This window comes from Lepidochelys kempii, chromosome 7 (genome assembly GCF_965140285.1).
Source record: "Lepidochelys kempii isolate rLepKem1 chromosome 7, rLepKem1.hap1, whole genome shotgun sequence".
Taxonomy (NCBI): Eukaryota; Metazoa; Chordata; order Testudines; family Cheloniidae; genus Lepidochelys; species Lepidochelys kempii.
In genome coordinates this window covers 35,525,554-35,552,691 of record NC_136386.1, presented here as the reverse complement: position 1 = coordinate 35,552,691, position 27,138 = coordinate 35,525,554, and the positions used below count along the sequence as shown (strand labels likewise).

The 27,138-nt window shown below is 41.8% G+C and overlaps 1 protein-coding gene across 6 annotated transcripts in view; it reads left to right on the top strand.

Annotated features, from left to right (window-relative positions):
• The window catches only part of FBLN2 (fibulin 2), a 194,135-nt gene extending 171,665 nt beyond the window's left edge, over positions 1-22,470 (top strand). For 5 of the 6 annotated variants that reach the window (XM_073352178.2, XM_073352181.2, XM_073352183.2 and 2 more), the window contains 8 exons: positions 2,490-2,627; positions 2,965-3,108; positions 9,483-9,611; positions 10,113-10,238; positions 12,816-12,932; positions 15,118-15,246; positions 18,966-19,089; positions 20,453-22,470. In XM_073352178.2, the coding sequence (XP_073208279.1) occupies positions 2,490-2,627; positions 2,965-3,108; positions 9,483-9,611; positions 10,113-10,238; positions 12,816-12,932; positions 15,118-15,246; positions 18,966-19,089; positions 20,453-20,810 (1,265 nt within the window). In that variant the 3' untranslated portion in view covers positions 20,811-22,470. The remainder of the gene's footprint in view (positions 1-2,489; positions 2,628-2,964; positions 3,109-9,482; positions 9,612-10,112; positions 10,239-12,815; positions 12,933-15,117; positions 15,247-18,965; positions 19,090-20,452) is intronic. The other variant, XM_073352179.2, reaches the window with a different exon arrangement.
• The last annotated feature ends 4,668 nt before the right edge of the window (positions 22,471-27,138 follow it).

Sequence of the window (27,138 nt, the reverse complement as noted above, 5' to 3'; positions counted from 1 at the left end):
GCCCAGACCAATGGAGAGTCTGCTACAGGCCCAGGTCTGTGGAGACCATGCAGCACAGGTGGCTGGTGTGTGTGTGTGTGTGTGTGTGTGTGTGAGAGAGAGAGAGAGATGGGGGATCCCTCTCTCCTCAATGTATGAAGGTAGGAGTTATGTCCCCACCAGTGTTCCCTCTAATTTTTCCCACACATGTGCAGAATGAATTTTGTTATGTGCACCAATATGGAGGTGATGTGTGACACGGCCGAGGGGTTCTGAGTGTGGGAGGGCGCTCAGAGCTGGGACAGGGGTGTGAGGGCTCCGGCTGGGGGTGCGGGCTCTGGGGTGGGGCGGGGATGAGGGGCAGAGGGTTGGGGTGGGGGGTGAGGGCCCTGGCTGGGGGTGCAGGCTCTGGGATGGGGATGAGGGATTTGGGGTGCAGGCTGCCCTGGGGCTATGGCGGGGAGAGAGGACTCCCCGCAGCAGCACCTGGGCTTGCGGGGAGAGGTACCTCTCCCCGCCGTGGCAGCTGTGTGGTTGGGGCCGCGGGATAGGTGCCCTTCCCACAGATGCAGCAGGTCCAGGGCTGGGTTTGGGCGAGGGGAGGGGCGCCCCTCTTCCAGCAGTGGCACAATGGGGGCGGGGCTAGGTTGCGGCTGGGAGAGGGGCACCTCTCCCTTGGCCATGGCATGTCCTAGCCAAGTGGGTTCCCTGAGTGCTTGCACCGCACTTAATAGTCTGGCTTAAAGGGAACTTTGGTCCCCACTCCATTTTTACTCCTGCAATTTCCCAAGGACTTGAATAGCAGTTGGCCTTAGTGTAGCCCTGAGGATTTGGCATACAGCAAACATTTTAAGTGAGTAGTAACTGAATTCCTACACTGTAAGTGAACCAGATATTTAACTGTAGGTAGCATATGTTTGAAAAGACTTAATAAGGGCTAGATTGTGGAGTCCTTGCTCACCTCGAGGGAACCTTAGCTCCACGGTTTGGTCCTAGCATTTATTAGCCTTATAAATTAGTTACTATTTATTTTTAATCCTTCTTAATGGTTTATAAAATGTATAAAGCAGGTTTTTAAGTGGCCCTTTAAGTATGACTCCAAGGGCTAAAATTCCAGCATCTCTGTAAGAATTAATGTCTAGATATCGCTACAACTACTTTGCTTTGGCAGTTAGTTTTATGCTATGAGATACTGAGTCTCCATTGTTTTTTGATACCTCATCTTCTTTCCGTCGTAGAAAGATTTGACAACATAGTACCTTCTGGAAGATGGACAACCTTAACATATGAGAGAGACAAGGTGGTATGGAAATGCTTTTTATTGAACCAACTTCTGTTGGTGGAAGGTACAGAATTTCTAGCTACACGGAGCCCTTCTTCAGGTCTGGGGAAGGACCTGAAGAATAGCTCTGTGTAGTTTGAAAGCTTGTACCTTCCACCAAAAGAAGTTGGTCCAGTAAAAGATATTACCTCACCCTCATATCCTGGGATAAACACAGCTACAACAACACTGCAAACAACTTTAACATATGTCTCTTGCTGATACTTACCGCTATGGGAATGCCTCCAAAGGTTCTGCAAGCTTTCTCTTACCTAAACCATGGATTTTGAGTTTGTGCCTCCTTTTTTTTTATTTGCTTTCCTGGCAATATTCTAGCAAACGAGGTCACCAACAGGAATGTTCACAGAAACAGCAAATTATAAGCTAATATTAGAAAATACTCACAGAAAACGAGTTTTGAGCTTGTGAATGTGAGTATTTACACCAGAAACCTCATTATACTCACCCACTCAGGGAAATGAAACTATTCCATGCGATCTCTATCCAGTCAAAACTGACCAGCACAGCTTGAATTTTGAAGATTGAAATCTCACAATAAACTGCTAATAAACAGACCAAAAGTTAAATGTGGAAGCTATTTGGCAAATAATGTCATGTAAGAAATAAATTGGAAAAAATTGTTAGCTGCTTATAGACCGCAACAGTCATCAATAAATTATTGGCTATTTCTTATTTGTTCATTGTTCTCTCTCTCTCTCTCACTCACACACACACACACATACACACAGAGATTTTAGCTACAGTTTTTATTCTGTAAGAAGCAAAATGTCCATCTTGCTTTAGAAATGGAGCTACTAGTCCACACAAAACATACACTACATCAGTGTTTCTGTGGGTTTCTTAGACCCCGATCCTGCAATAGGATCTACACTGGTGACTTCAGTGGGACTCTGGAGATCGTGGGGCCTGCATGGGTCCCATTGCAGAAATGGTGCCTAAAAAAATGCAACTGCAAGATTCTGAAGCCTGTCCATGGGCAGGAACAAACAACTGTACTCACTGATTTTACAAGCACGTTTTCGGAGGCGTTTTGAAAATCTGATACTTCATAACCGCATTTTGGGTGGGGGGGGGAGGAAGGAAGGAAGAGGGTTACAAATTATTTAACAGGATTAGAAAAAAATATGGCAGAATTGATCACATATTGTTTCTTTATCTTTATTAATAGACATTGATGAATGTGTGAGAGGAACTCATACTTGTCAAGTAAACTTTGTATGTCAGAATACCAAAGGATCATTTTATTGTGAATCAAAGCAGCGATGCATGGAAGGATTTTTACAAGACCCGGAGGGTAATTGTGTCGGTAAGTGTGATTACAGCAATACATTTCTAATGTGTGCAGTAGCACTGAGCAGACTCCTGATGCTGTTACACTGTTCAGTGGCTGTACATTGATCGTGTTTGATGTTCCTTAAATTTTCACTGAATTTTGTCCAAATGTTGCTGCTCTTTTAAAAATGTTATATATTGGAATTGCATACTGTGAAGTTTTAAAATGCAGGCATAACTGATTCTCATCAGCCCCTACATAGATTACATAATAAATCAAAATCAAAATGAAGGAAAAAAAGTGACAGCTGGAACAGAAAGAAGCAGATTTAATATGAATAGCTAATACTAACACACTTTCTCTTCCACAGATATTAATGAATGCACTTCACTTCCTGAGCCGTGTAAGCCTGGATTCAACTGTATCAATACTGTTGGATCGTACACTTGTCAGAGAAATCTGTTAATGTGCAGCAGAGGCTATCATTCCAGTGAGGATGGATCTCGATGTATCGGTAAGGATCAGACTCCTGTCTGCAATTGGGTGATCTGTTAAAGGAAAAAGCTTATCTCAGTTCCAAAATAGTTTTAGAAAACTTTCAATTGTTATTTCTGCATTCCAGGAGTAGGAGAGTTTAAAGATTGGCTTGATGATGATGTCTAAACAGCCTGTTGGTCAGTACTGACTATGTTATGTTATTATTAATGCCTGAATACTGTAGTTAGTTCCTTTTGGTGACCTTGAGTGAGCTTGGTTTTGCTTGCATCTTGTACCTACTAGCTTTCATTCTAGATTCTGTCTGACTCAGTGGTTAGTCCCAGCCTGACCATCAAAAGCTTCACACTCTGTTATTTCATAGTATCTCACTGTGGACGGATATGGTGTGGGGTAATAACATACTGCATAAAAGAGATACTGTGAGTGCATTCATCAAAAGAGATAAATGGGCAGATCATCTTTACAGCAGTGCAAATGAATTATTGAATTATGAAATTATCAAATTATGAAATTATCAAATGAATTATGAGTTATTTTTCTGTTGTCCAAATTCTCAGAATAAGTCCGAGTCCTGACTTCTTTGTTTAAAGAAGAAGTGCACATATACCCAGGGCCAGATTCTCTGTTGCGCTGCACCTTGTGCAGTCTCTTCCACCTGTACAAAGTGGGCGTACAGTGGTATCCAATCAGATTTGTAGGATTTTACACTTCTTTTTGCATTCAGTTACTGGTGTAAATGACTACATGAGATGCAAGAGAGCAAAGACTGGCCTACAGCGTTCAAACAAGAGTGAAGTTGTGTCTTTAAGAATTAAATATATTTTGTAAATGTAGAAAATAGGAAACTATATTTGGAAAGAATAAATCCGAATGCTGTTTAGGACCAATACTACAAATATCCATTAATTATCCTTGCAGTGAACAGAGAATGTGAAAAGAACATAATCAGCCTTTCCGTGAATTTAGGGGAGGGATGGAAAGAGTAAAGTCCCATTCGTTTATTTTCTGACTTTGCTCATAGCAAGGTTTAATAAACTGTGAAAGATAGAGGCTAAGAAAGAAAAAGGCCCCAGCAGAGTGCAGTGGTGTGGGTACAGGACATATGTCAGATGAGCTTCCCACCTTCAGCATTACACGTTGCCCTACATTACCACCACGTATCTCACTTCTGCACTACTATCCCCAGAGTGTCACAGTCCTATCTCAGGGCCTCTCCTTCTGCCCCTCCACCCCCACGAACATGATACAGTTCTGTGGTGACCTAGAATCCTATTTTCGACGTCTCCGGCTCAAGGAATATTTCCAACACACCTCTGAACAACAGAGATCTTCCTACCAAGACTACAAAAGAAGGATTCTGGGTGGACTTCTCCTGAAGGTCGAAACAACAGACTGGATTTCTACATAGAGTGCTTCTGCCGACTTGCGCAGGCTGAAATTGTGGAAAAGCAGCATCACTTGCCCCATAACCTCAGCCATGCAGAACACAATGCCATCCACACCCTCAGAAACAACTCTGACATCATAATCCAAAAGGCTGACAAAGGAGGTGCTGTCGTCATCATGAATAGGTTGGAATATGAACAAAAGGCCACTAGGCAGCTCTCCAACACTACTTTCCACAAGCCATTACCATCTGGTCCCACTGAGGGTTATCAAAAGAAACTACACCATTTGCTCAAGAAACTCCCTGAAAAAGCACAAGAACAAATCCGCACAGACACACTCCTGAAACCCCGACCTGGGGTATTCTATCTGCTACCCAAGATCCATAAACCTGGAAATCCTGGACGCCCCATCATCTCAGGCATTGGCATCCTGACAGCAGGCTTGTCTGGCTATGTAGACTCCCTCCTCAGGCCCTACGCTACCAGCTCTCCCAGCTATCTTCGAGACACCACTGACTTCCTGAGGAAACTACAATCCATTGATGATCATCCTGAAAACACCATTCTGGCCACTATGGATGTAGAAGCCCTCTACACCAACATTCCACACAAAGATGACTACAAGCCGTCAGGAACAGTATCCCCAATAATGTCATGGCAAACCTGGTGGCTTGTCCTCACCCATAACTATTTCACATTTGGGGACAATGTATACCTTCAAATCAGCGGCACTGCTATGGGTACCCGCATGGCCCCACAATATGCCAACATTTTTATGGCTGTCTTAGAACAACGCTTCCTCAGCTCTTGTCCCCTAATGCCCCTACTCTATTTGCTCTACATTGATGACATCATCATCATCATCTGGACCCATGGAAAAGAAGCCCTTGAGGAATTCCCCCATGATTTCAACAATTTCCATCCCACCATCAACCTCAGCCTGGACCAGTCCACACAAGAGATCCACTTCCTGGACACTACAGTGCTAATAAGCGATGGTCACATAAACACCACCCTATACTGGAAACCTACTGACCGCTATTCCTACCTACATGCCTCCAGCTTTCATCCAGACCACATCACGTGATCCATTGTCTACAGCCAAGCTCTATGATACAACCACATTTGTTCCAACTTTTCAGACAGAGACAAACACCTACAAGATCTCTATCAAGCATTCCTACAACTACAATACCCACCTGCTGAAGTGAAGAAACAGATTGACAGAGCCAGAAGACTACCCAGAAGTCACCGACTACAGGACAGGCCCAACAAAGAAAATAACAGAACACCACTAGCCATCACCTTCAGCCCCCAACTAAAACCTCTCCAACACTACAAAGCCCGTTGCCAACTGTGCCCACATATCTATTCAGGGGACACCATCACAGGGCCTAATAACATCAGCCACACTATCAGAGGCTTGTTCACCTGCACATCTACCAATGTGATATATGCCATCATGTGCCAGCAATGCCCCTCTGCCATGTACATTGATCAAACTGGACAGTCTCTATATAAAAGAATAAATGGACACAAATCAGATATCAAGAATTATAACATTCAAAAACCAGTTGGAGAACACTTCAATCTCTCTGGTCACTCGATTACAGACCTAAAAGTTGTGATTCTTCAACAAAAAACTTAAAAAACAGACTCCAGCGAGAGACTTCTGAATTGAAATTAATTTGCAAACTGGATACAATTAACTTAGGCTTGAATAGAGACTGGGAGTGGATGGGTCATTACAAAAAATAAAACTATTTCCCCATGTTTATTTCCCCCCCTCCACCCACCACTGTTCCTCAGACGTTCTTGTCAACTGCTGGAAATGGCCCACCTTGATTATCACTACAAAAGGTTTTTTCACCCCCGCTCTCCTGCTGGTAATAGCTCACCTTAAGTGATCACTCTCGTTACAGTGTGTATGGTAACACCCATTGTTTCATGTTCTCTATGTATATAAATCTCCCCACTGTATTTTCCACTGAATGCATCCGATGAAGTGAGCTGTAGCTCACGAAAGCTTATGCTCAAATAAATGTGTTAGTCTCTAAGGTGCCACAAGTCCTCCTTTTCTTTTTACATCTCTCTGACTCCTCCAAGTGGGGAGATGGTCAAATTTTGGGCTCAGCCTATGGACTGGGACTATTAAAAATAACTAGATGATGGCTTAGGTTAAGAATGGTTGCCGGTACAATTATAAAGGCAGATGAGTTGGCTGATTTTGATCAAGAGATGCACTCATCTTTCCTCCGTTATCATTTAGCAAGCAGGGAGATACCCCAATAGACACGAAGAGAAAAGGAAATGCTCCTGACCCTCACAATGGAAAGCATCTACACTCTAGGATGGATCCCCAGCTGGTGTAAATCAGTGTTACTTCACTGAGGTCAACAAAGCTCTTTCAACTTATACCAGCTGAGGCTCTGGCCTGGCAATAGTTTTTGAGACTGTGAAGCTAGTATCAAAACAGGACAAAGGCTTTTCAACCCTGGATTAGAACCACATGTCACTTTTCTACAAGGCGACAGCCTTTGGCAGGCAGCTGCGAAGTCCCAGCATTAGTTTAAAAGGCCTTTGTTTTCAGACCAGTATCAAAGTTGACTTGTGTTGGCTAGTGCTTCACTATCGTTTGAGTTTCCAAACTGGTGGCCTGAGAAAAATGGGCCATTTTCTTTTCTTTTCTTTTCTTTTCTTTTCTTTTTTCTTTTCTTTAGGAGAAAAAAAAAACATTACTCATACATGGCTGGGTTGTGTGGTTATAGGGATGAGGTAAGGTAATATACTGCAATTACAGATGTTACTCCACATTTTTAATTTAAATAATTGGTGCAGTTTTTAGGTCCAGGTATAAGAAAATTCATATGGTACCTTGCCACATCTAGAGAGTGTCGGAATCTGCTTTTCTGTTTGGTTTGGGGAAAGAAATGTTTCATATTAATATGACCTATGCTACATGCAAGCTCTCTGCCTCCGGCTCAGTGAGCTGTGCCTCTGTTTTCAGTCTAAATGTTTTAGTATGGTTGCTTTAAATAAGGAAAGAGTATGTAGAAGAAAAAAGAAAACCATGTGGTTCCAATTTCCCCTTTCTATGATAAAATCCATTTCTTTAGGGCATTGTGATGGTTAATTGGACTTCAGATTAACTCATAGTAATAGAAATAGATCATCTGGACATCTCTGCAGCAGAACTGAGTCTGTGTGGTCATCTTCCTCTGTTTAGAGACTTTATCCTGAACGTGTTCTTTCTTTCTAATTCACCAGATCAGTTAGTAGCAACCACCCCCTTACATTTAATAGAAAAGTATTGTAACTATATTGAAATACGCACCTCAGACTGAATAAAGTCCTAGACCAAATTAAGGGCAGGGACTTATACATTGGAATATACAATTTCTAACAAACAAATGAAATAATGGCACAAATGAATTCACTGCAAATAAAATTGCTAATTTGCTGATTTAAATCTGTGTTAAAGACTCCCTTTTCCTAATGCTTGCTCTGATCTGAAAGAAAGCGAAGAGGCAGCATTTCAGCAGAAATCTTTCCCCCTTCCAGGAATTCTTTCCTGGATAGGTTTTTCTGCAAATCTAATGCCTGTAGTCGTTAGAAATATGTGAATCTGTGCCAAATAAGAACTGAACCAAACATGAAGCCACATCTCTCACCACATCCAAATCAATTTGAGGTCTGTATAAGTAATCCTTGTGGGTCCCTGGCTCCCAAGAGACCTACCACAGCAAGCATCCATGTAGAGGCTCAGAAAATGTCCATTTTTTTTCCTGAGCAGACTTGCTATCTCCAAATTTCATAGAGCAGGGTGGAGTGGGACCATCCATTCTTGGGTCCCTCTGGAGTAGACCCAGAATCTATGAATTTGCATAGAGTAGCCAACCAGAGCACAGCAAGGAGAGTTTCAGGTCTTAGACTGCCCTCCCAGATGACGTTAAGCAAAGCCAACCCTATTGGCAGTTGGGGAGAGGGAGTTAGGATGCCAGAGGAATTGAAGAGGTGGATATGGAGGAGGGGGAAGGATCTGATGGGATGGGAAGAGGCAGAATTCAAAAGGTTCAGATGATCAATAAGCTCTTAAAATGCTGGAGTGTTATCCAAACCAAATTGCTGAACCTTGTCCATCATAGAGGAGAACAAACAGATGTTTGTTTGATAGGGCTTCATCTTTACTTGCATTGTGGATCCTACCAGCCTGTATTAAATAGACTTTTATTCTCATCTTGGAACAGAATGGGAGCAGGGGAGAGACCAAGATTAGTGACCTGTAAATTGGAAAGGGGTGGGCAGGTGTGTCAGGATTGGATTTTGGATCAGATGGGGATAGAAAATGGGGTAGTGTCAAGGATTGGTTTGGGTCATAGCAGAGAAGAGGATCAGGTTGGGGAAAGAGAAGAATGTAGAAAATGGAACTTGAGTTAACAATGCAAGTAGAGGTAGGAAATTTATTTGAACCAGAAATTAGGTCCAGCTTGGCTCAGGAGATGAGCAGAAGTTTGAGATGGTTCTTATTTTGCTCTATCTGATTTGCTATAACATGCTGACTCGTAATATCAATATGTATTGATCTAACAACATCGGAGAATGTCACTATAAAATGCTGTTGATAAGCAGGTTTAAATGGCATGGTTTGAGCTCAGTAACCAGAAATTTTGCTTTGAGCTAACTGTGGGGTAACAAGGGAGGTATTCATGGGGTATGAAAGCATTGTTTTCTTTTCCAAACAATGTACTATTTTGCAATAGTTTGGTTTAGAGGAGCCCGGCCATACATGAAGCCACCTCTGAGAATAACAGAGCAGAAAAAAATGATTATTTTTCCTGACACAGGAAAGATAAAGTTAAGTGTTTCTGTTCCTTTTTATTCTTTTACTTGAAACTTCTCTCAGCGGTGTGGCATTTCTTAAACTGTGTCATTTAGTGAATGCCCACCACTTTCACCCCCCACACACACATTTTAAAGTAATTGATGTTTTTTCCTGCTATAGACGTTGATGAATGTCAGACAGGCATACACCGCTGCGGAGAGGGACAGATTTGTCATAATCTACCTGGAGCTTATCGCTGTGACTGCAAGATGGGCTATCAGTATGATGCATTCAACAGAGCCTGCATTGGTATGTAAGGCACAGAGCAAGCAGAAACTACTGATTGATGATCCATCGCAGTGTTTAGCGCTGTTGTTTAGTGTGTAGTTATTAGTTCTGCTCTACAGTAGCTCAGAAGAGGTAATAGGATTGCTTCCCCACCTACCTTCCTTCATTGTGACCATCCTCCACCATTCTTCTGTATCATTATGGAGCAGATGTCCTCAGTGTAGCTCAATGGTAGGTTATTGATTGAGGTCATCTGCACAGTATTTTTCTCTGAGTTAAATATCTTCTGCTGCAGAAATGTATCTTTCTGAAAATCTTCAGTGTTCTGGGGAATGCACGGGGATAAAGGTTTTTATATGTTATCATCACTGTATGCCACTTAGAGTACAAAGCCAGACAATGTAGAAAACCAAGGTTGCAGCATTTCACGCTGTAGAGATCGATCTCTGACATCTTTAAAATATCCTCCCATGTCTCTCTCGAATCCTGTGTTTTCCCATTGTTTGCTTGTTTTGCTGACAGATATAAATGAGTGCTGGAATTACCCAGGACGACTGTGTCAGCACACCTGTGAGAACACTCCTGGGTCTTACCATTGCTCTTGTTCATCTGGTTTCCGCTTGGCCTATGATGGGAAGCACTGTGAAGGTACTGGACTGCTTTCCTTTCCTTTTAAGACAAAGTTTGCAATGGAAGAAGAAGGACTTTAGGGGAGGAGGTTTGGGTGGCATTTGATACAAGAACCCATGATTCACGCATGCTCTGAGGCTATGCAAACATTAAAATTTCACATTCCGAGCATCCTTAGAATGGCTCTCAAACTGCAATGTGGTTAAGGTATTTATTAAAGTTGCAATATGTATGTAAAGCTTCTCCGGCATCATTACATCCCCTACTTTCTATCACCAGGGGTGGTAGGTAAGGCAGGTCATTTCTACTAAACAAGAATGAAATGCTGAAAAGCCATTATAAGGTGACAACACAGGGTGCCTCTTTCTTGTGCCTTTGGACTTTTTCTCTCTTGTCTTTCCCCCTCCCTGTCAACTTCTTTCATAGTTTTGTCCTCACCTTTGTGGTTACAATATTTGCAGGTAAAGAAGTAAACTGACTTGCAGTTGTGAATCTGTCTTTGTTGTTTAGCAGCTGTGCTTCCTCTCCGCCCAGTAGCAGGTTTTCCTACTGTTTCAGGTAGTTTTAGTAACTTTCAGATTATGATCTGGGAACATGTAGCAGCACAAGAGACCAGGAACATCAGGGTTCTGATGCATTCTGAGGAGCTCTTCTAGACTGAGTGAGCCTCTCCAGTAGTTGTGCATGAGCTTGACACATTCTGTTTCTAGAGCTAATCTTTTTGGTTAGAGTTGTGCAAATAACTGATTTTTTTTTCCCAGTTCAGTGACTGAACTGCAAAAAATGTTGCAGGTCAATGCGAAAGAAAATTTTTCTATCAAACTGAAAAAGTAAAAACAAAACCAAACTATCTTCAGGTCAAACTAAATATTTTGTTCGACTTGTAGTGTCTAACTGATGGATCGATGTGTTGATTATTGATTCATTTTGTAGACACAGTGGCCAATAAAAGTTCAGCCCCCTGAGTGGCTACAGCCTCAGGAAGATTATTATCAATGAGTGTCAGTAATCATCTTCCTCCTGCTCATCATCACCCTCTTCACCAGTGGGTGTCATCCAGACGACTTGCAAGGCATGCAGGCTGGGACACAACTTTTATAATGTGTTATACTGACACCCACTGGCGTTTATACGTATTTTAACCCTGTTTTCCTTATCTGTACTTCCACTCCCCACTAAATCTGGGGTGCCCCATTTTTCGTAGGCTAACTTTCCCCTTATACTCATTAATATTTATATCCCTCAACCACCATAACAACTTGTGAATAGCACATTGCTGTCACCCCATGTCTGCAAAAATCCCCAAAATGTTACAACTAGCTTTAACTGGCATGTTACACTGTTAGCGGATACATTACAATACACTTTTCCCCAAATATCAGCACTTAGCACAATTCCCCATACAAGGTTATTCATCAGTCAACTAGTTGATGTGAGGCCCTGTTTGGGCTAAGCAAAATATCTTACAGGCCTAAGTCTTGTAAGCCCCATATTACAACATTAATTAATACTTATATTTCACCTCTATATCCTAAGTATACCTGATATATTTTATCCTTTGCTACAGAGACAAAATTAAATGTTTCGTTTTCTTTTCAGGGTTTTTAACTTTTAAAAAATAACATAGAAGCAGAATTCAAAATGAAAAGCCATTTCAAATAGAAAAATTGAAATGCTTCATTCTGAAAACATCAGAATGAAATGTTTTGATTTTTTTCACAACTTTTGTGATTTCTTGGTTTCAGATTAAACAATTCAGTGAATTTGACCCAAATTTGCTAAATGTTTTGGTTGACCCAAATCTGCTTTGGTTTAAAAAAAAAAAAATTCACCTGAAAAATTTCTCCCCACTCCACTTGGCATATTGCTGTTCATTTTCTCTTTCTGAGTTATTCAAGTGGATGTGAACAGCCAGTTATAGGAGATAGAATCGACATTTGAACTAGTTGAAATTCTTCAATGAAAAGGTTTTTCTTCAATGTAAAATGGCTTTTCAAAAAAATTAAAATTTTCTTCCAACATTTTCTGGATCATTTGAAACTTTCCAAATTTTCATCAAAACAAAAAATTTCAAATTGAATCAAAATAGAAAGGATTTAGTTTCCATTTCCTGATCTCCTCCCTCTCCCCGTTTCTTTTCCTATATGCCTCTTTTCCAGAGGAGAAAGGGGGGAATAAAAGGAGAAGGAAAAAAACCAAAAGAAATGAAAACTTAACTCCTTTTGTTTAGATTTTAATCAAAATCAAAATGGATTAAAACAAAGAATTATGCAATGACAAATCATTGAAAATTGTTTCATTTCTTTGAAATGTTTTTATTCATTTATTTTGCAGAAACGAATTGGCATTTTTCACCAACTCTAATATATTAATTATATTTATTATTATGGAAGGGCTATAGTTCCTCGTGCATCAGGCCATAAGCCAATCACTAGCAAAGAGGGCTAGACAAAAATTTCTCCTGTGAGCGGATTATCCCATAATTGTGCATGTTCTCCTGAAGAATCTGGTTCTAGCTCCTATCAGAGGCAGGAAACTGTAGTAGATACTGTTCTTCTCCAGTGCAGCAATACCTTTGTTTATTTTTGGATACAGATGTGAATGAATGTGACAGCACTCCGTGCAGTCAGGAGTGTGCCAATGTCTATGGTTCCTACCAGTGTTACTGCAGGCAAGGGTACCAGCTAGCAGAAGATGGCCATTCTTGTAAAGGTATGGATGCAGTTCATGTCGTTTGTACTTTTTGCACGTTGCAGGGAGTGTCTAAGGCTCTGAAATTTATGCCCTGCTGCAGTGGCCACAAAGGGTTGTTGCAGCCGCTGGCAATTACTGGAGTGTAGCAGTGCACTGGGGGGCTGTGAAAAGCGGATGGCATAAGGCCAGAAACAATGTATGTATGCTATTGGAGAATTCCTGTGCACAGGGAAATCTCAGCTGCCCACTTAGATCAGATTTAAGTCTGCTTTGCTCCACCAGAGCAATACAAATCAGACTTCACAGGGGCCAGGATGTATAGCCTAGCTTTGCTGGAGGAACCTATGCGTGACTGAAGAACTAGTGAGATTATTGCTTCACAGTGGCAAGAGACTGAAGTCTGAGCAAGACAAGTAGGAGGTTTTAATCAGACTGTTTTTCTGAAACTCTGTAAACAGTGGTTCTCCACCTTTCCAGACTACTGTACCTCTTTCAGGAGTCTGATTTGTCTTGCGTACCCCCAAGTTTCACTTCACTTAAAAACTACTTGCTTTGAAAATCAGACATAAAAATACAGAAGTGTCACAGCACACTATTACCGAAAAATTGATTGTGTTCTCATTTTTACCATATAATTATAAAATAAGTGGATTAGAATATAAATATTGTAATCTTACATTTCAGCGTGAGATCTGAGCCTGTTTTTCACTTGCAAGTCTTGTCTGAAGCCCGAGCCTCAGCAGCGGGACTGAGGCATGTAACTTAGCTTCGTGGGGCCCCTTGTGGCATGAAACTCGGTTGCCCTGCTTGCCACCCCCTAATGCCGTCCCTGCACTTATAACTAAGGCTGTGATTCTTTCACGGAGGTTGCAGATGTGACTCCGTGATTCCGTGACTTTCCACGACCTCCATGACTTCCACAGCGGCTGGCATGGCTGACTTCAAGGCCATCTTAGCAGTTGTTCCTGTGGACCGCCTGAGCAGTGGTCCTGGGGACAGCCCCAGGGAGCGCCCAAGCAGCAGTCCTGGGAGCCGCCCCGGAGCCAGCTGCATGGGCCACTGCTCAGGCAGCCCAGGACAGCTAGCTCCGGGGACCGCCAGAACAGTGGCTGGCTCTGGGGAGTGCCCAAGCAGCGGTCCTGGGGATGCCCTGGGGTCCTCCTGAACAGCAGCGGCCCGGGGCACCCAGAGGCTGTTCACAGAGCAGTCTCTGGGAACCGCAGCCTGCGGGCAGTCAACCCCCACACTGGAGCAGGGGCCCCAGAAGTAGAGATTTAGTCAGGGGTATTTTTGGTAAAAGTCATGGACAGATCACGGGCCCCCTAAACCTGTCCTGTGACATCTCCCTTAGGAGCTGAAACTCCAAGTTCAGAAACACTGATCTAGATGAGTTGAGTACCCCCTGGAAGACCTCTGAGTACCCCCAGGGGTACATGTACCCCTGGTTGAGAACCACTGACCTAAAACTTCTGCAGTACCATAGCTGAGCTTAAAGTCTGCTCTGACTTCCACTGGCTGTATTGGTCCCCTTGGAGCTGTTATGCTATTGTGTCTCACCAGAGTGCATCATATTTTGGTCATTCCCCCAGCTTGCTCTGACACCAAACTGCACCAGAAGTCAAGAGCAGGTGATGTCTGGGCAGTTTCCAGCTGCAGCCTATAGGACAGCTTTCTGGCTGGCTTTCTGCTGTCTGAGGGGATGAAGGATCTGAGCCTTTGGGTTTTGTTTGCTTTTTTAGCACCTGTTTAACAGACACCTGACAAATACTTGGGAGAGAATCTCTGTTTGTTTATGAAGGAGTCAAACACCTGATTCCTTCCGTTAATATCTGAGAAAGCTCCCCTAAAAGTTCTAGAGGAATTCTGAATTTGGAAAGCTACAGGAGAGTATAAACCCAGACATATGCTTGGTTTATTGCCGCTCTGCATTACTTTTAAGTTGTCAGATAGTAATATTCAAACATGTAAGAGGAGAGCAAGGGGGGAGCTTTGTACTGAACACTTCATAAAACACCATGAACGGCCCTACAGCAAAGTCAGACTTTCAGAGTTGTGCTCTTGTTAAGTAAAACCTATTATAAATTAGATGAGTGTTTGCATCTGACATCACCTGTGTCAGAGCCATTGGAATTTCCTTGTGTTCCATTTTCTCTTCATTTGTATCTGTCTCTTCTCTAATGTTTTTGTAATAATTTAATTCCAGATATTGATGAGTGCACACAAAGTGCGGGTATTCTTTGCACTTTCCGCTGTGTGAATGTTCCTGGTAGTTACCAATGTGCTTGTCCTGAGCAGGGATATACTATGGCAGCAAATGGAAGAACATGTCGAGGTGAGAATAAGATTAAGGGACTGGAAAGATTGTATCTTGATGTCAGTTCTGGACACAATCTAGAACTCTAGGGTTATCCATTCAAACCTCTATTTTATACAACGATCATCGTAAAAACGTCAACACGTGGCAATAGTCGCCACATATCCCTATCAGAGGTGTCAGTTTTTGCGCTATATTTGGAGTAAGAAATAATTATGTAATGGAAACCACTGTATTATACAAATTAAGGTAAACTTTCACTTGGGTACCTAAAGTTATACGTGTGGGATAAACCCATATTTCATCACCTAAGTACATGGGCTGATTTTCAGAGGTTATGAACCCTCAAATCTCTAATTTCAGTGGAAGTTGTGGGAGCTCAACACTTCTGAAAATTAGGAGACCAAATTCAGGAGACTAAATATGGATTTAAGTGCCTAATTTCAAGGCATACAAGTTTGAAAATGTTGGCCTAAGTAAACAGTAAGGAATAAACCACACTGGACTAACTACTCCCATAAAATCACAGAAATGTGTTTAAGATGGCTAATGTTTTCATCTGCTGTACAGCTGTACATGTTTGAAGTTAAAATCCTCCATTTTGAAAAGATGCACTTGTCATGTAATGATGTTTGAAGAGCTGATAACCTATCACCCTATATGCATTAGTGTGGTCAGTTTCACTAGCTATCAGGCATTTACTCTGCTCCTACTTTTTCTGGGCATCTTCAGACTTTTTAGGTTTCAGAATAGCAGCCGTGTTAGTCTGTATTCGCAAAAAGAAAAGGAGGACTTGTGGCACCTTAGAGACTAACAAATGTATTTGAGCATAAGCTTTCGTGAGCTACAGCTCACTTCATCGGAATGCTCACGAAAGCTTATGCCAAATAAATTCGTTAGTCTCTAAGGTGCCACAAGTACTCCTTTTCTTTTTTCAGACTTTTTAGTTGCACAGCTCAACTCTTGGGTTCTGATTCTTCTTAACAGTAAAACTCAGGAGTAACTCCTCTGACTTCAGTGGAGTTAGCATGTGTAAAAACATGAATGACCTCAGAATCAGGCTCTCAGTGTTATGCCTCTTGCATGGAAGTCAGAGGAAACATTTATTTTGCCCACCTACAGTAGCTTTAACGATCCTCTCTCCATTTCTGTTATGTGCTGACATCATGACCTGATGTTGCTTGTATGACAGCTGCTATCTTTGTGAAGGCTGGAATTTGAAGCAGGTTACTTCAGACTTAATAGTTTGAGTCACTACTGCTGAGCTGACTAGCCAGGCTCTCTGTAGCTCAGTGCTCTCTAAGAGACCCATATCCTCTGTGGCTCAGGCATAGAGGGGGATGCCGAGCACACACTGACCAGGGAGATACACTTGCAGTTTTCACCCTCTTTTCAAGTGCATTGCTTGCCATCTTAAACCTCACAGAGGGAGCCCAGCATTGTGTGGATTTACCCCACTGAGTGAACTGTATAGTGATACTTGTAAGGCAAATTTTTAAAGGTTCTGCAAAAAATGTACTCTCTTTATTTGCAGCTGTACAACTGCATATCTGCATTGATAGTTGCAAAAAATACATGTGTAGAGTCAACCATGTATTTTGTGTGTGTAAACTGGCACTTAACCATGCAGCAGAAGTAACTGGGTGACTAGGTGCTTGTTTTCTTGCACAGATGCACACATGATGTTTGCATGAACAAATGCAGATTTCTGAGCAATGCCAAGTGGGTACACACAGAATTTTCCAGGCTCATATATAGAGGCCTCTTTGAAAAGATGGTCTTATGCATTTCTTTCTAGAACAGTCTAAATTCAGGGCCAAGTCTTCTGTTGGTGTAAATCAGCCTGAATCCAATTAAGTTAGGTCAGTTTACACCAGCTGAGGATCTGGACCTGAGTGTTCCTCATCTGCTCTATCCTTATACTGAAAGCCACTAAAGTATCTCATTTCTTTGCTGACATTTTCGTTGCACTGTGAATTCAAACAGAGTAGTTGTAGGTGGCCCCTCAAGTTATAGAACGTTTTTAAAAAGCTCTGCAGATTTCATGCTAGAGCCAAACTGGTGAAGTGAGCCTTTCGTGACATTAGCTACAATATAGAAAAATTTTCCCTTTTCACCTGGGGCCAGTTCTGAGAATTTATGAGGGGCCTAATTTACTTTAATTCACTTTTATTTCATATGATATATATTTTTGCTGGGCTTTTAGACCAGTCAGTGCTGCCTGCAAGATCAAGTCTCATTTCTAGGGGGGATGGCTGTGGTTTTCCTTTAAGAGTCTCCTCTATGACAGTTGGCAGAATCGCAGAACACTACACTGTCCACGTGGTTTGTCTGTTAACATTTGTTTCATTTTAAAAGCTCCTTGTGTTGTCTAGACATTTGAGAAAACACAATGTGATTGCAAGATGTCTGCCAATCTTTTCTGCTCACCTTGGATCCCTGTGATTGCATCTGGTTTTCAGCATTTTTAGGACCATGGTTTAGTACTATGCACTTTTATTATTCAAGTAGCTGTGTTTCTGCCCAATGACTTGAATCATCTTTCCTTCGAATTCTGTGTTGCTTTCTGCAATTTTTGTCGTTAGTAGAGGACATTTTTTGAGATTAAATACTTAGAATCAAATCGTATTGTTTTAAACTGTTGTTCATGAAGTTCCCATATTCAAAATAACCATGTAGGGAGCTCTTCAAAGAGTTGTACGTTAACATATAATCTACCTTTCTGACCCTGTAAAAAATCAATGAGAAGGGCCTGCTTGTTGTAAATACCAGCTGGTTATGTCCTATGAGATTATTGCTAGTGACAGCGAGGAAGCAGACTAAAATAATTCTGATTCACTGTATTGTTCATATCATGGATCTGCTGGCACCTCGTGAACAACAGAGATGACCAAGCAACTCAGAAGTAGTTCTGCCTAAATCATTGTCTTTCAATTTTGACCTTTGAATGTTTTGTTTGATTACGAAGAGCAGTGATATGATAGTAGGATCTTTGGTTTCAAGAGTTCATTTCTTTCCGCTGCTTATTCCCCACTGGAAGTTAAAACAATCCTGGGCTCCATTAGATTTGCTTGCTGTGGAGTAAGAGCAGCAGAATTTAGCATCTCAAAAGATGTGAAAATATTTGCAAAATGTTCAGCAGTGGCAGGCGCATCTTGGCAGGATGATTGGAGTCTGCCAAGTCACCTCAGTGGGAGACATGGCAGTCAAATGATAACAAGGGAAAGATTTCAAGCTCCTTAGATCAGGAACTCTTGTCTTCCCTGTTTCTTGTACAGTGCCTAGCATGCTGTCAGCTTTTAACTAATAATAAATGATCATACCAAGAAGGAGGTAAACCAGTTTTTTTCACAACCTGTTTTAATATGCACTGGAATTTTAACATAACCTAAATGAACATACTTTATTCTACCATTCCAAGACCCTGAGAGCTACATATCTGGATATATGTACTAGAGATGAACTTGACCTACAAAATTTGGATCTGGATTTCAAGTCCTGCATGTTGACATTGTGTTTGTAACAATCCAGGCCTGCAGGCAATAGTCACTATTGGTAGGCAAACTCCCAGCCACAGAGAGTCAGGATGCGAGCCTTTTCCCTTCAGATCCAAAAGCAGAGGCCTGCCTCTCTTTTTGTATATATCACACACGTACATCTGTTTAGGTTCATATCTCATGATTGCACATAGCAATTTGTAGATGTACTGCATATTTTCCCCATTTTTCCATTGTCAGATATTGATGAATGCGCAATAGGAACCCACAATTGCTCAGCTGCAGAGTCTTGCTACAACATCCAGGGCAGCTACCGATGCCTGTTGTTTGAGTGCCCTCAGAACTACAGAAAAGTATCTGACATGTAAGTCCTCACTGATTATCGTAACAAACTCCCTTTGGCTGCTCATTATTTTCAGACTGTTTTAATCTTATGGTATTTGTAAAGTGCTCCTTGCTACCCTACTGTGGTTTCTGGGCTGTCCAGTGAACTCCTGCTGCTGCTGTTTTAGAGCTCTGTGCTTCAATATTCACATTAAGGCTGGTTGGAGATTGTCGAAGAGGACCTTTTTCTGTTGGAAAATGCTGCTTTCTCCCACAGAACTGGCATGAGCAGCCTAGCAGAGGGCTTCCAGGGTCCCGGCTTGGAGTCAGGACTCCCAGTTCATCAACAGTCTGGAAGTTATGAGACCCCTGGGTCCCCAGGCTGCCCAGCACTTCACCTGGTGGGCTGTCAGGGCCTTAGGCAACTCAAGGAGCCTTGGGAACATTTCAAAATTGGGTTTTGCTCCACTTCAGAACCTTCTTTTATATATTTATATATATACATATGTATTTTGGAGTTTACTGTGGAACGGGAATTTCAGTTTCCGCTCTCATGCATATGGTCACTGGGGCACTGGAGCAACTGCCCCCCAAGGATCGATCACATGGAGGAACTATCCCATGAGAGTGGAAGCTGTGAGTCACACGCAGAACTGGAATGAAGGAACACCTGTTTTGTTCTGATTGTGCTGTCTCATTCCCCTAGTGGGGCAGTGCCCTAGCAGTCCCTGCATTCGTTTGCACTGCATGCGGAATGGTGCCTCTGTGCCCAGAAAGCAGCCACGTCCAAACCTTCACAATCAAAGAGGATGGCTGTGTTGGGTGGCCTTGGAGAATAGCTGGGAAGGAAATACAAGAGCTATGGAGGAATCACAGAGGATGCTCTTCTCCTTTCCAAAATGAAAATCCCTATCACTTATGCCTTAAACATAGTTTATTGTTTTCTTTAAAAGCTAGGATTGGGCAGTTTGGCTAGTACAGGCACTTGGTAAGAGTTAGAGTACAATTGTAAGTGCGACTGTTTTGGATTTCATAAAACACAATCCCAGTCTTGCACTTTGATGATTCACAGATTCCTCTTCCAAGCATTAGGCTGCACACAGTAAGACTTTTGTCTAGCTTTCTCTGTATGCCATTGTGGAGCTTCCAAACAGGACTCTCTGGGTGGAAGATGTTTCTGATATGCTGTTGTACTCTGACAATTACATCATTTACAAATGTTTTATGGGGGCTGTAAAAGCAGAACAAGCAGCTGTTAATTACACAGTTGAAGCTTTGGGTTCTGCTGCATTTCTGTCTAACACATTCCAAAGGCTTCTTGTTTCTTTACAAATGCCTGAAATGTACATCTTCTAACTCACGGTTACTGTAATACTAACCATTTCTTGTTTTTACTCTCTCAGGAGGTGTGAACGCAACAATTGCTTTAATTATGTGGATTGCCAAAACACCCCTGTGCGAATTACTTACTATCAGCTCAACTTCCAAACCAACATCGTAGTCCCAGCTCATATTTTCCGTATTGGACCTTCACCGGCCTATGCTGGAGACAACATAATACTTACCATCAACAAAGGAAATGAAGAAAACTACTTCAGCACTAGAAAGCTTAACTCCTATACGGGCATTGTCTATCTTCAGCGACAAGTGAAGGAGCCTAAAGACTTCTTGTTAGATGTTGAAATGAAATTATGGCGTCAAGGAACGTACACAACTTTTCTTGCCAAAATTTACATATTCATCACAGCTCATGCTTACTGAGGCATGTATTGACATTGGAATTTATTGGTGCTATGCTCTTTTAGTATTCTACCAAAGCTTATTATGGTGGAACTGGTATTTACTGTGTCTAGCCTTTATAATACTTTTCTATCATTGCTTCCAACTATTTTATTGGTTGTGTAAATTAACTTAATTTTTACTGACTCGTCTTTTGTGTAATTCTTTAGATGTTAATTGGACTGTACGTAAGTGAAGGAAAGATTTTAAAGGCAGTACATGTGTTGTGTACTGGAACTTTTTTTTACAATCGCTCCAGTGAATTCCTTTGGATTAGTCACATCTATAAGACACTGCACTAGAAAGAAAAACAGTTCACTTGGGGGCTTTGGTTTGTGCCACTGATTAGGGGGAAAAATAACAGCAATTTCTCTTTAGCACACATTGCACAAACCTAAAGTTTTGCTTAGCCAAAAATTTCACTGAGGTGTCTCTGCACCTAGATGCTATGGTGATGAAGGCCATATAAGTACAGACAGTGCACCTCATGTAAAAGGTTTATTTTTCCCCAAACTTTCATAGTATATTGTCTATAACAATAAATACAGAAAATATACAAACAAACCCGCCCCAACAACAAACAAACATAAACTGTAATCATAGGCTTGATTTTAAAGGGACTATTCACGTACTTAAATTTAAGTACGTGTCCAAGCATTTACAGGACTGGGGCCTTAGTGTAATGTCTTGCACTGCCAATTACAAACTCCCACTGCAGTTAGTAGCATTTGTCTTGTACCATTTGAACTCAACTCTGTACAAATCCATTCTATTCAAGTAGCTCTGCTTATAGATTAGATGTGTTATAATTCTTAAAAGAAATGCCAAAGAGGAAACATGTAATCAGTTTCCACACCTCATTCAAAAGCCTGGATGTGCAATTAGATTAATATACTGAAAGTTTAAATAAACCAAACAAAAGGGGAGTGACTTTTATTTTTCAAAAAAATTATCTCAGTTATGCTACCTTCAAGATCCAGAGGAAACTGCTAAATTGGCAGGTTTTGTATTACGCCATTTGTCATTCTATCATGCACAACTTCAGTTTCAAAGTGGATTTCCTCTTGTCTCATAGGAAACTGGATGAGGTCCCAAAGCTGAGGGCCAGGTGTCGTATGTGTAGTGTAATCCAAGTATTTGTTAGAATTTAGAGGTGAATGTCAGAATTCTTTTTGTAGATGATCTTTTTAAAAAGCTCCAGTGCTGTAATCTTCTGAGCATTCTTTGATCTAGTTATAATTATTCTGCAAAATGTTCTTAATGAAAATCATAACTACAATATATAAATATTTACTGCACTGTAGCTTAATAATCCATTCTATCCTACAGTAGATCATATATTGACCAGTGTGCATTGTATATAAAATAAGAGAGAAACCAAGTCTTATGTTTTTTTATACAGTAATAATCGACCATTTGATTATCCTCTTTTTGTAAAATATTAACTTGTTTGTACTGTGGATTAAGAATATGTAAACACTATCTATGGGTAAAGGGGGAGATGTACTGTATTCATTATATCCCATGGCCAATTCTACCATTTCAAAATAAGTCATTTTTTAAATTTGGACTTTTTCCAGATAATAAAATATAAACCTTTTTGTACCTAACCTTGACTGTAGAAAATTAATTTTTATTCTGTAGTTGTAAATTCTTGGAATATCTATAGGTTGCATACATTAAACTTATTCTTGTTCTTCTGTCAGAATCCTTTCTGTAAAAGTGATCTTTTCTCCACATGAGTTCTGTTTTCTATAGTTAATGGTCTTAAGAACTTATCAGTAAAGTACCAATCAGAAACAATGTGTTTTCGCAATTTATCGTTTAAAGTAAATGCATATCTGCAGTGCTAGGATTGGCAAGATGAAGAGGCAATGCTGCAATGAGTACCAAAGTCTTTGAGATTCACTATGCAGCTTGCACACTAAGAGGTGATAGAGTTCTCCGTGCCCCAGTAGGGCACATCAAGAATCACTGAAACCCAACGTTCTCCATCAGCATTAGTATTTGATTGAGTGTAAATGCCATTCAAGCTCCAGCAGTCTGTCCTGTCAGAGAATTAATGGACAAGCGATTTGTTACTTCTGCTGACTAAAAGCAACAACAGTCAATCATTATGTTAAGCCTCTGGCAGTTTGAAACACTGGCTTTTCATTTTCTAGGACAGGTAATTGATGAACAAAGTTCTGGAAAAGACTTTCCATGCTCTTATATAAAAAAAAATGTTATAGTGATTAACACTGTCTTCATCAGCATTGCAACCTGTGGGCACCCAGATAAAAGAGAATGGCTATTATACTCTACCTATCAGAGAAAAGGACAGGCCTCTGCTGGATAACTTCACATTTTAATTTTTCTCAAGCAACCTAAACAGCCACTTACCTGGACTTGGGGGAAGGGGGGGGGGGGATATGGTCCCTGATAGTTCTCAGCAATAGGCACAGTGTTGTTAGGGTTAGTACTACACACATTGAGAGTCACTTGCTCCTTTTGCATTCAGTCCCCAATGCTGTAATTGACTCTGCACAAATGGATGTCTGTACCTATACACAGCCCCATTCATTTCATTTTCAGTTGTAGGCTCATGATCTCAGGGTTTGGCCTAAAGCACGTTGAGGTCAATGGATATATTCCCTCTGAGTTTAATGAGTTTTGGATTGGGTCCTTATTCTCTTGTTTGTTAACATAGTGGACACAGGGTCTGATTCTTATTTATGCTAAGTGTAAAGGGGCCTTAGGGTAAATGAGATTCAGGCCCACAGGGCCAGATCCTCAAAGGTATTTCAGCACTTAAATCCCATTGATTTCATTGGAAGTTAGGTACCTAAATACCTTTGAGGAGCTGGGCCATAGTGATTACAACTGTGCATTATTCAACCATTGGGTGGGCTAGGCCTTAAATAGTTTTGTGGTCTTAAAACAAGATGTCAATACTTTCCTTCTTGTGTCAGCTATTTCTGAACAAATCAAGCCACTGCTGAAATACTGAGCTTTCTATTTTAATTTTTTTTAACGAGTGCAGGTAATTGAGGTGTGTTCATTTTTCCTGGCTATGGAATATTGAAAATTTGTAACAAAACTTTATTTAAATTGATTAAATTAGGAGAAGATGACAGCAGTTACAATCCTAATGATCAAACTGGCTTAGTGGACTTGGGACAAATGTGTAAGTAAATATTTAAACCACTCAACTAACTAATATCCTTAGGCCTCCATAGAAAGGAGAGGGGCTGCATGTGACATGTCTCTGAACATCCTATATCCCAAGCAACCTTTCTCTTTCTGAGGCTCTCCCAACATGCTATAAAAAAATGCCATGGCCCCGCTGTGCCACTGACCAGGTGTCTGGTTTTCAGGCAGAACATTCGGTCGAAAAGGGACCCTGGCGGCTCCAGTCAGCACTGCCGACCGGGCCATTAAAAGTCTGGTTGGCAGTGCTTTGGAGCCAAGTCAGGCTAATTCCTACCTGTCCTGGGGCAGGAGGCTCCACGGCGTGAGCTGCCCCTTCCCCGAGCACTGGCTCCGCACTCCCATTGGCCAGGAATGGCTAAGGGAGCTGGGGGGGGCGGTGCCTGCAGACAAGCAGCGTGCACTGCGTAGCCTCCTGGCCCCGCTCCGCCTAGGAGCTGGACATGCTGGCCACTTCTGGGGCACAGCACAATGCCTGAGGACAGGCAGGAATCCTGCCTTTGCATCACCACTGCATCACTGACTGGGAGCTGCCCAAGGTAAGCCCATGCCCCAATCCCCTGCCCCAGCCCCGAGCCCCTTCCTGCACCCTCATCCCTGGTCCCACCCCAGAGCCTGTGCCTCCAGCCCAAAGCCCATACCCACTCCTGCACCCCAGCCCGGAGCATCCCCAAACTTGGAGCCCCCTCCTGCACTTCAGAGCCCACACCCCCAGCCCAGAGCCATCACCCTCCCTGCCCCAGCCCAGAGCCCCCTCCCATACCCTGAACCCCTCGTGCCCTGACCCCTCCTGCACCCCAACCCCCTGCCTCAACCCACAGTCCTCTCCCGCATTCTGAATCCCTTGGCCCCACCCCCCAGCCTGGAGCCTCCTCCTGCTTCCCCAGCCCCACCCCAGAGCCAGCACCCCCCAGCCCAGAGCCCTCATCCCTCCCAGACCCTAACTTCCTGCCTCAACCTGCAGCCCCCTCCCACATTCTGAATCCGTCAGCCCCAGCCTGGAGCCCCCTCCTGCACCCCAAATCCCTCATCCTGAGCCTGGAGTTCCCTTCTGCACCCTGAGCCCCTCATTTCTAGCCCCACCCCATAGACCACACCCCAATTTAGAGCCACCCCCAACCCCCTACCCTCTCCCAGTGAAAGTGAGTGAGGGTGGGGGAGAGCGAGCCATGGAGGGAGGGTGAATGTAGTGGGTGGGGGGCAGGGTCTTTGGGAATGGGCAGGGCAGGGGGTAGGGTCTTGGGGAAGGGGCAGGGCTAGGGTGTTCGGTTTTGTGCCAATAGAAAGTTGGCAACCCTAGCCACAACTGTTTTTCTGAATATAAAAGCCAGAGCCGGTGTTAAGGGGTAGCAAGCAGGGCAATTGCACAGGGGGCACCACAAAGCAAAGCTGCTCAGGCTTTGGCTTCAGCCCCCAGTGGTGGGCTGCAGTCCTGCATTGTGGGGCTTTGGCTTTTTGCCTTGGGCCCCAGTGAGTCTAATGCTGGCCATGCTTGGTGGACCCCCTGAAACCTGCTCATGGTCCCGCCCTTAGGAGGCCCTGGACTCCTGGTTGAGAACCACTGCTATACCCTACACAATCTTGCAAGTCATATACTGCATGTTGTTCATTTAAAAATTGGTGTGAAACACTTCTCCCTACATATATGAAATTGGACCATCACTTTCTAGCTGTATTATATTTATCTAATATGTAGTTGAGAGAGAAAATAAGCCCCAAGAATGAGGAAAATAAAGGTCTGGAACTGGCAGGAATGTGTGTAGAACACTGACTTGTAAATGAAAATCTTAATGTTTTCTGGAAACTCAAGTATGTTAGATAGAAGGCAACTCTTTGGTCTTTTGTCTGATTGGAATTTACATGACAAAGCATCCAACCTCTCAACCATCCAACATTACAATAGATTGTAATAGATTTACTAGGCTTAACTAGTGGATGAAATTATTTAATGTATTAGATAGAAATAGGCTTCCCCCCGTCCCCTTGCAAACCTAACTTATTGTTAGTATTTTTGCATCCCTCCTTGTTCCTGGTCCTTAGAGGAAGTGAGTTCCAGTCCCCAGCTAAATCCTGTGTCTTTAGCTCAAGTTGTAGAGATTCAGGGTGAAATCCTGGCCTCATTGAAGTCAATGAGAGTTTTGCTATTGACTTAACTGTAACAAAATGTGCCCCTTCTCCTTTTAACTCTAGATTTCTCAGGCTCAAGACCCAGGGTTATACCACAATGACATCACACAAACCCCTCTCCCCTAGGGGTTTTGTTTGTTTTTTGCCCTGTATCTATACCAAGGTGGAAAAGGCTCAATGATTTTTTTAGTTGATTTTTTTATTTAAATAGTTTTATTTAAAAAAAAACATTTAAAATTGAAATTGACAACCTATATTAAGGCCTAAACTTATATTAAAATCATTTAAATTAAATACAAAAAATAGTAAGCAGTATATGTTTGGTGGCAAGTTTTAAAGAAAGTCAAACAACTGAACTGGTAGAAATTACAAGCTAAGCAACAGGAACAAGAGTTTGCTGAAGTACAAAACCAGCTTTTGACAGCAATAGGCTCTTCTGCAGGTGCAGAGAGAGTATTTTATTCATTTCAGTTTATTCAACTAGTTGAGTTCAATGAATAATTCATTCAATGTTAAGAAACCATCTGGGAGTTTTAAAAGCATGAGAGATTGTTTTCCTCTGTGAATGTATGAGTGAAAAGGTGGCATGAGAGGATGAGATCTATTAGTTCTAAAATCTGGAAAGACATAGCGACCAGAAACAATCAATTCAATTCACTAACTATAACTAATACTTCCGTTGTTGAATAAGTTAGTTTTAAATGCAAAACATGTTTTTCTAGACTGCTTGATCCATTTTTCCTTGTTTCTATCACATTGAAAGTATTTATTTACTAAATTTTAAAAATGCTGCTTTTGTGCATTTTCAATTACATTTGAATTTCCATCCAAATAGAGCTTGATACAAATCATAAATAAAAAAATTAATTGTCTGGTAAATATGAAATGTATAATTCACCATTTTCTAAAATAGTAATAGATTAAAATTAAGAATCAGAATAAATGTAAATTAATCTATACACTTCCTTAAATAAATGCATATATATATAGTTTA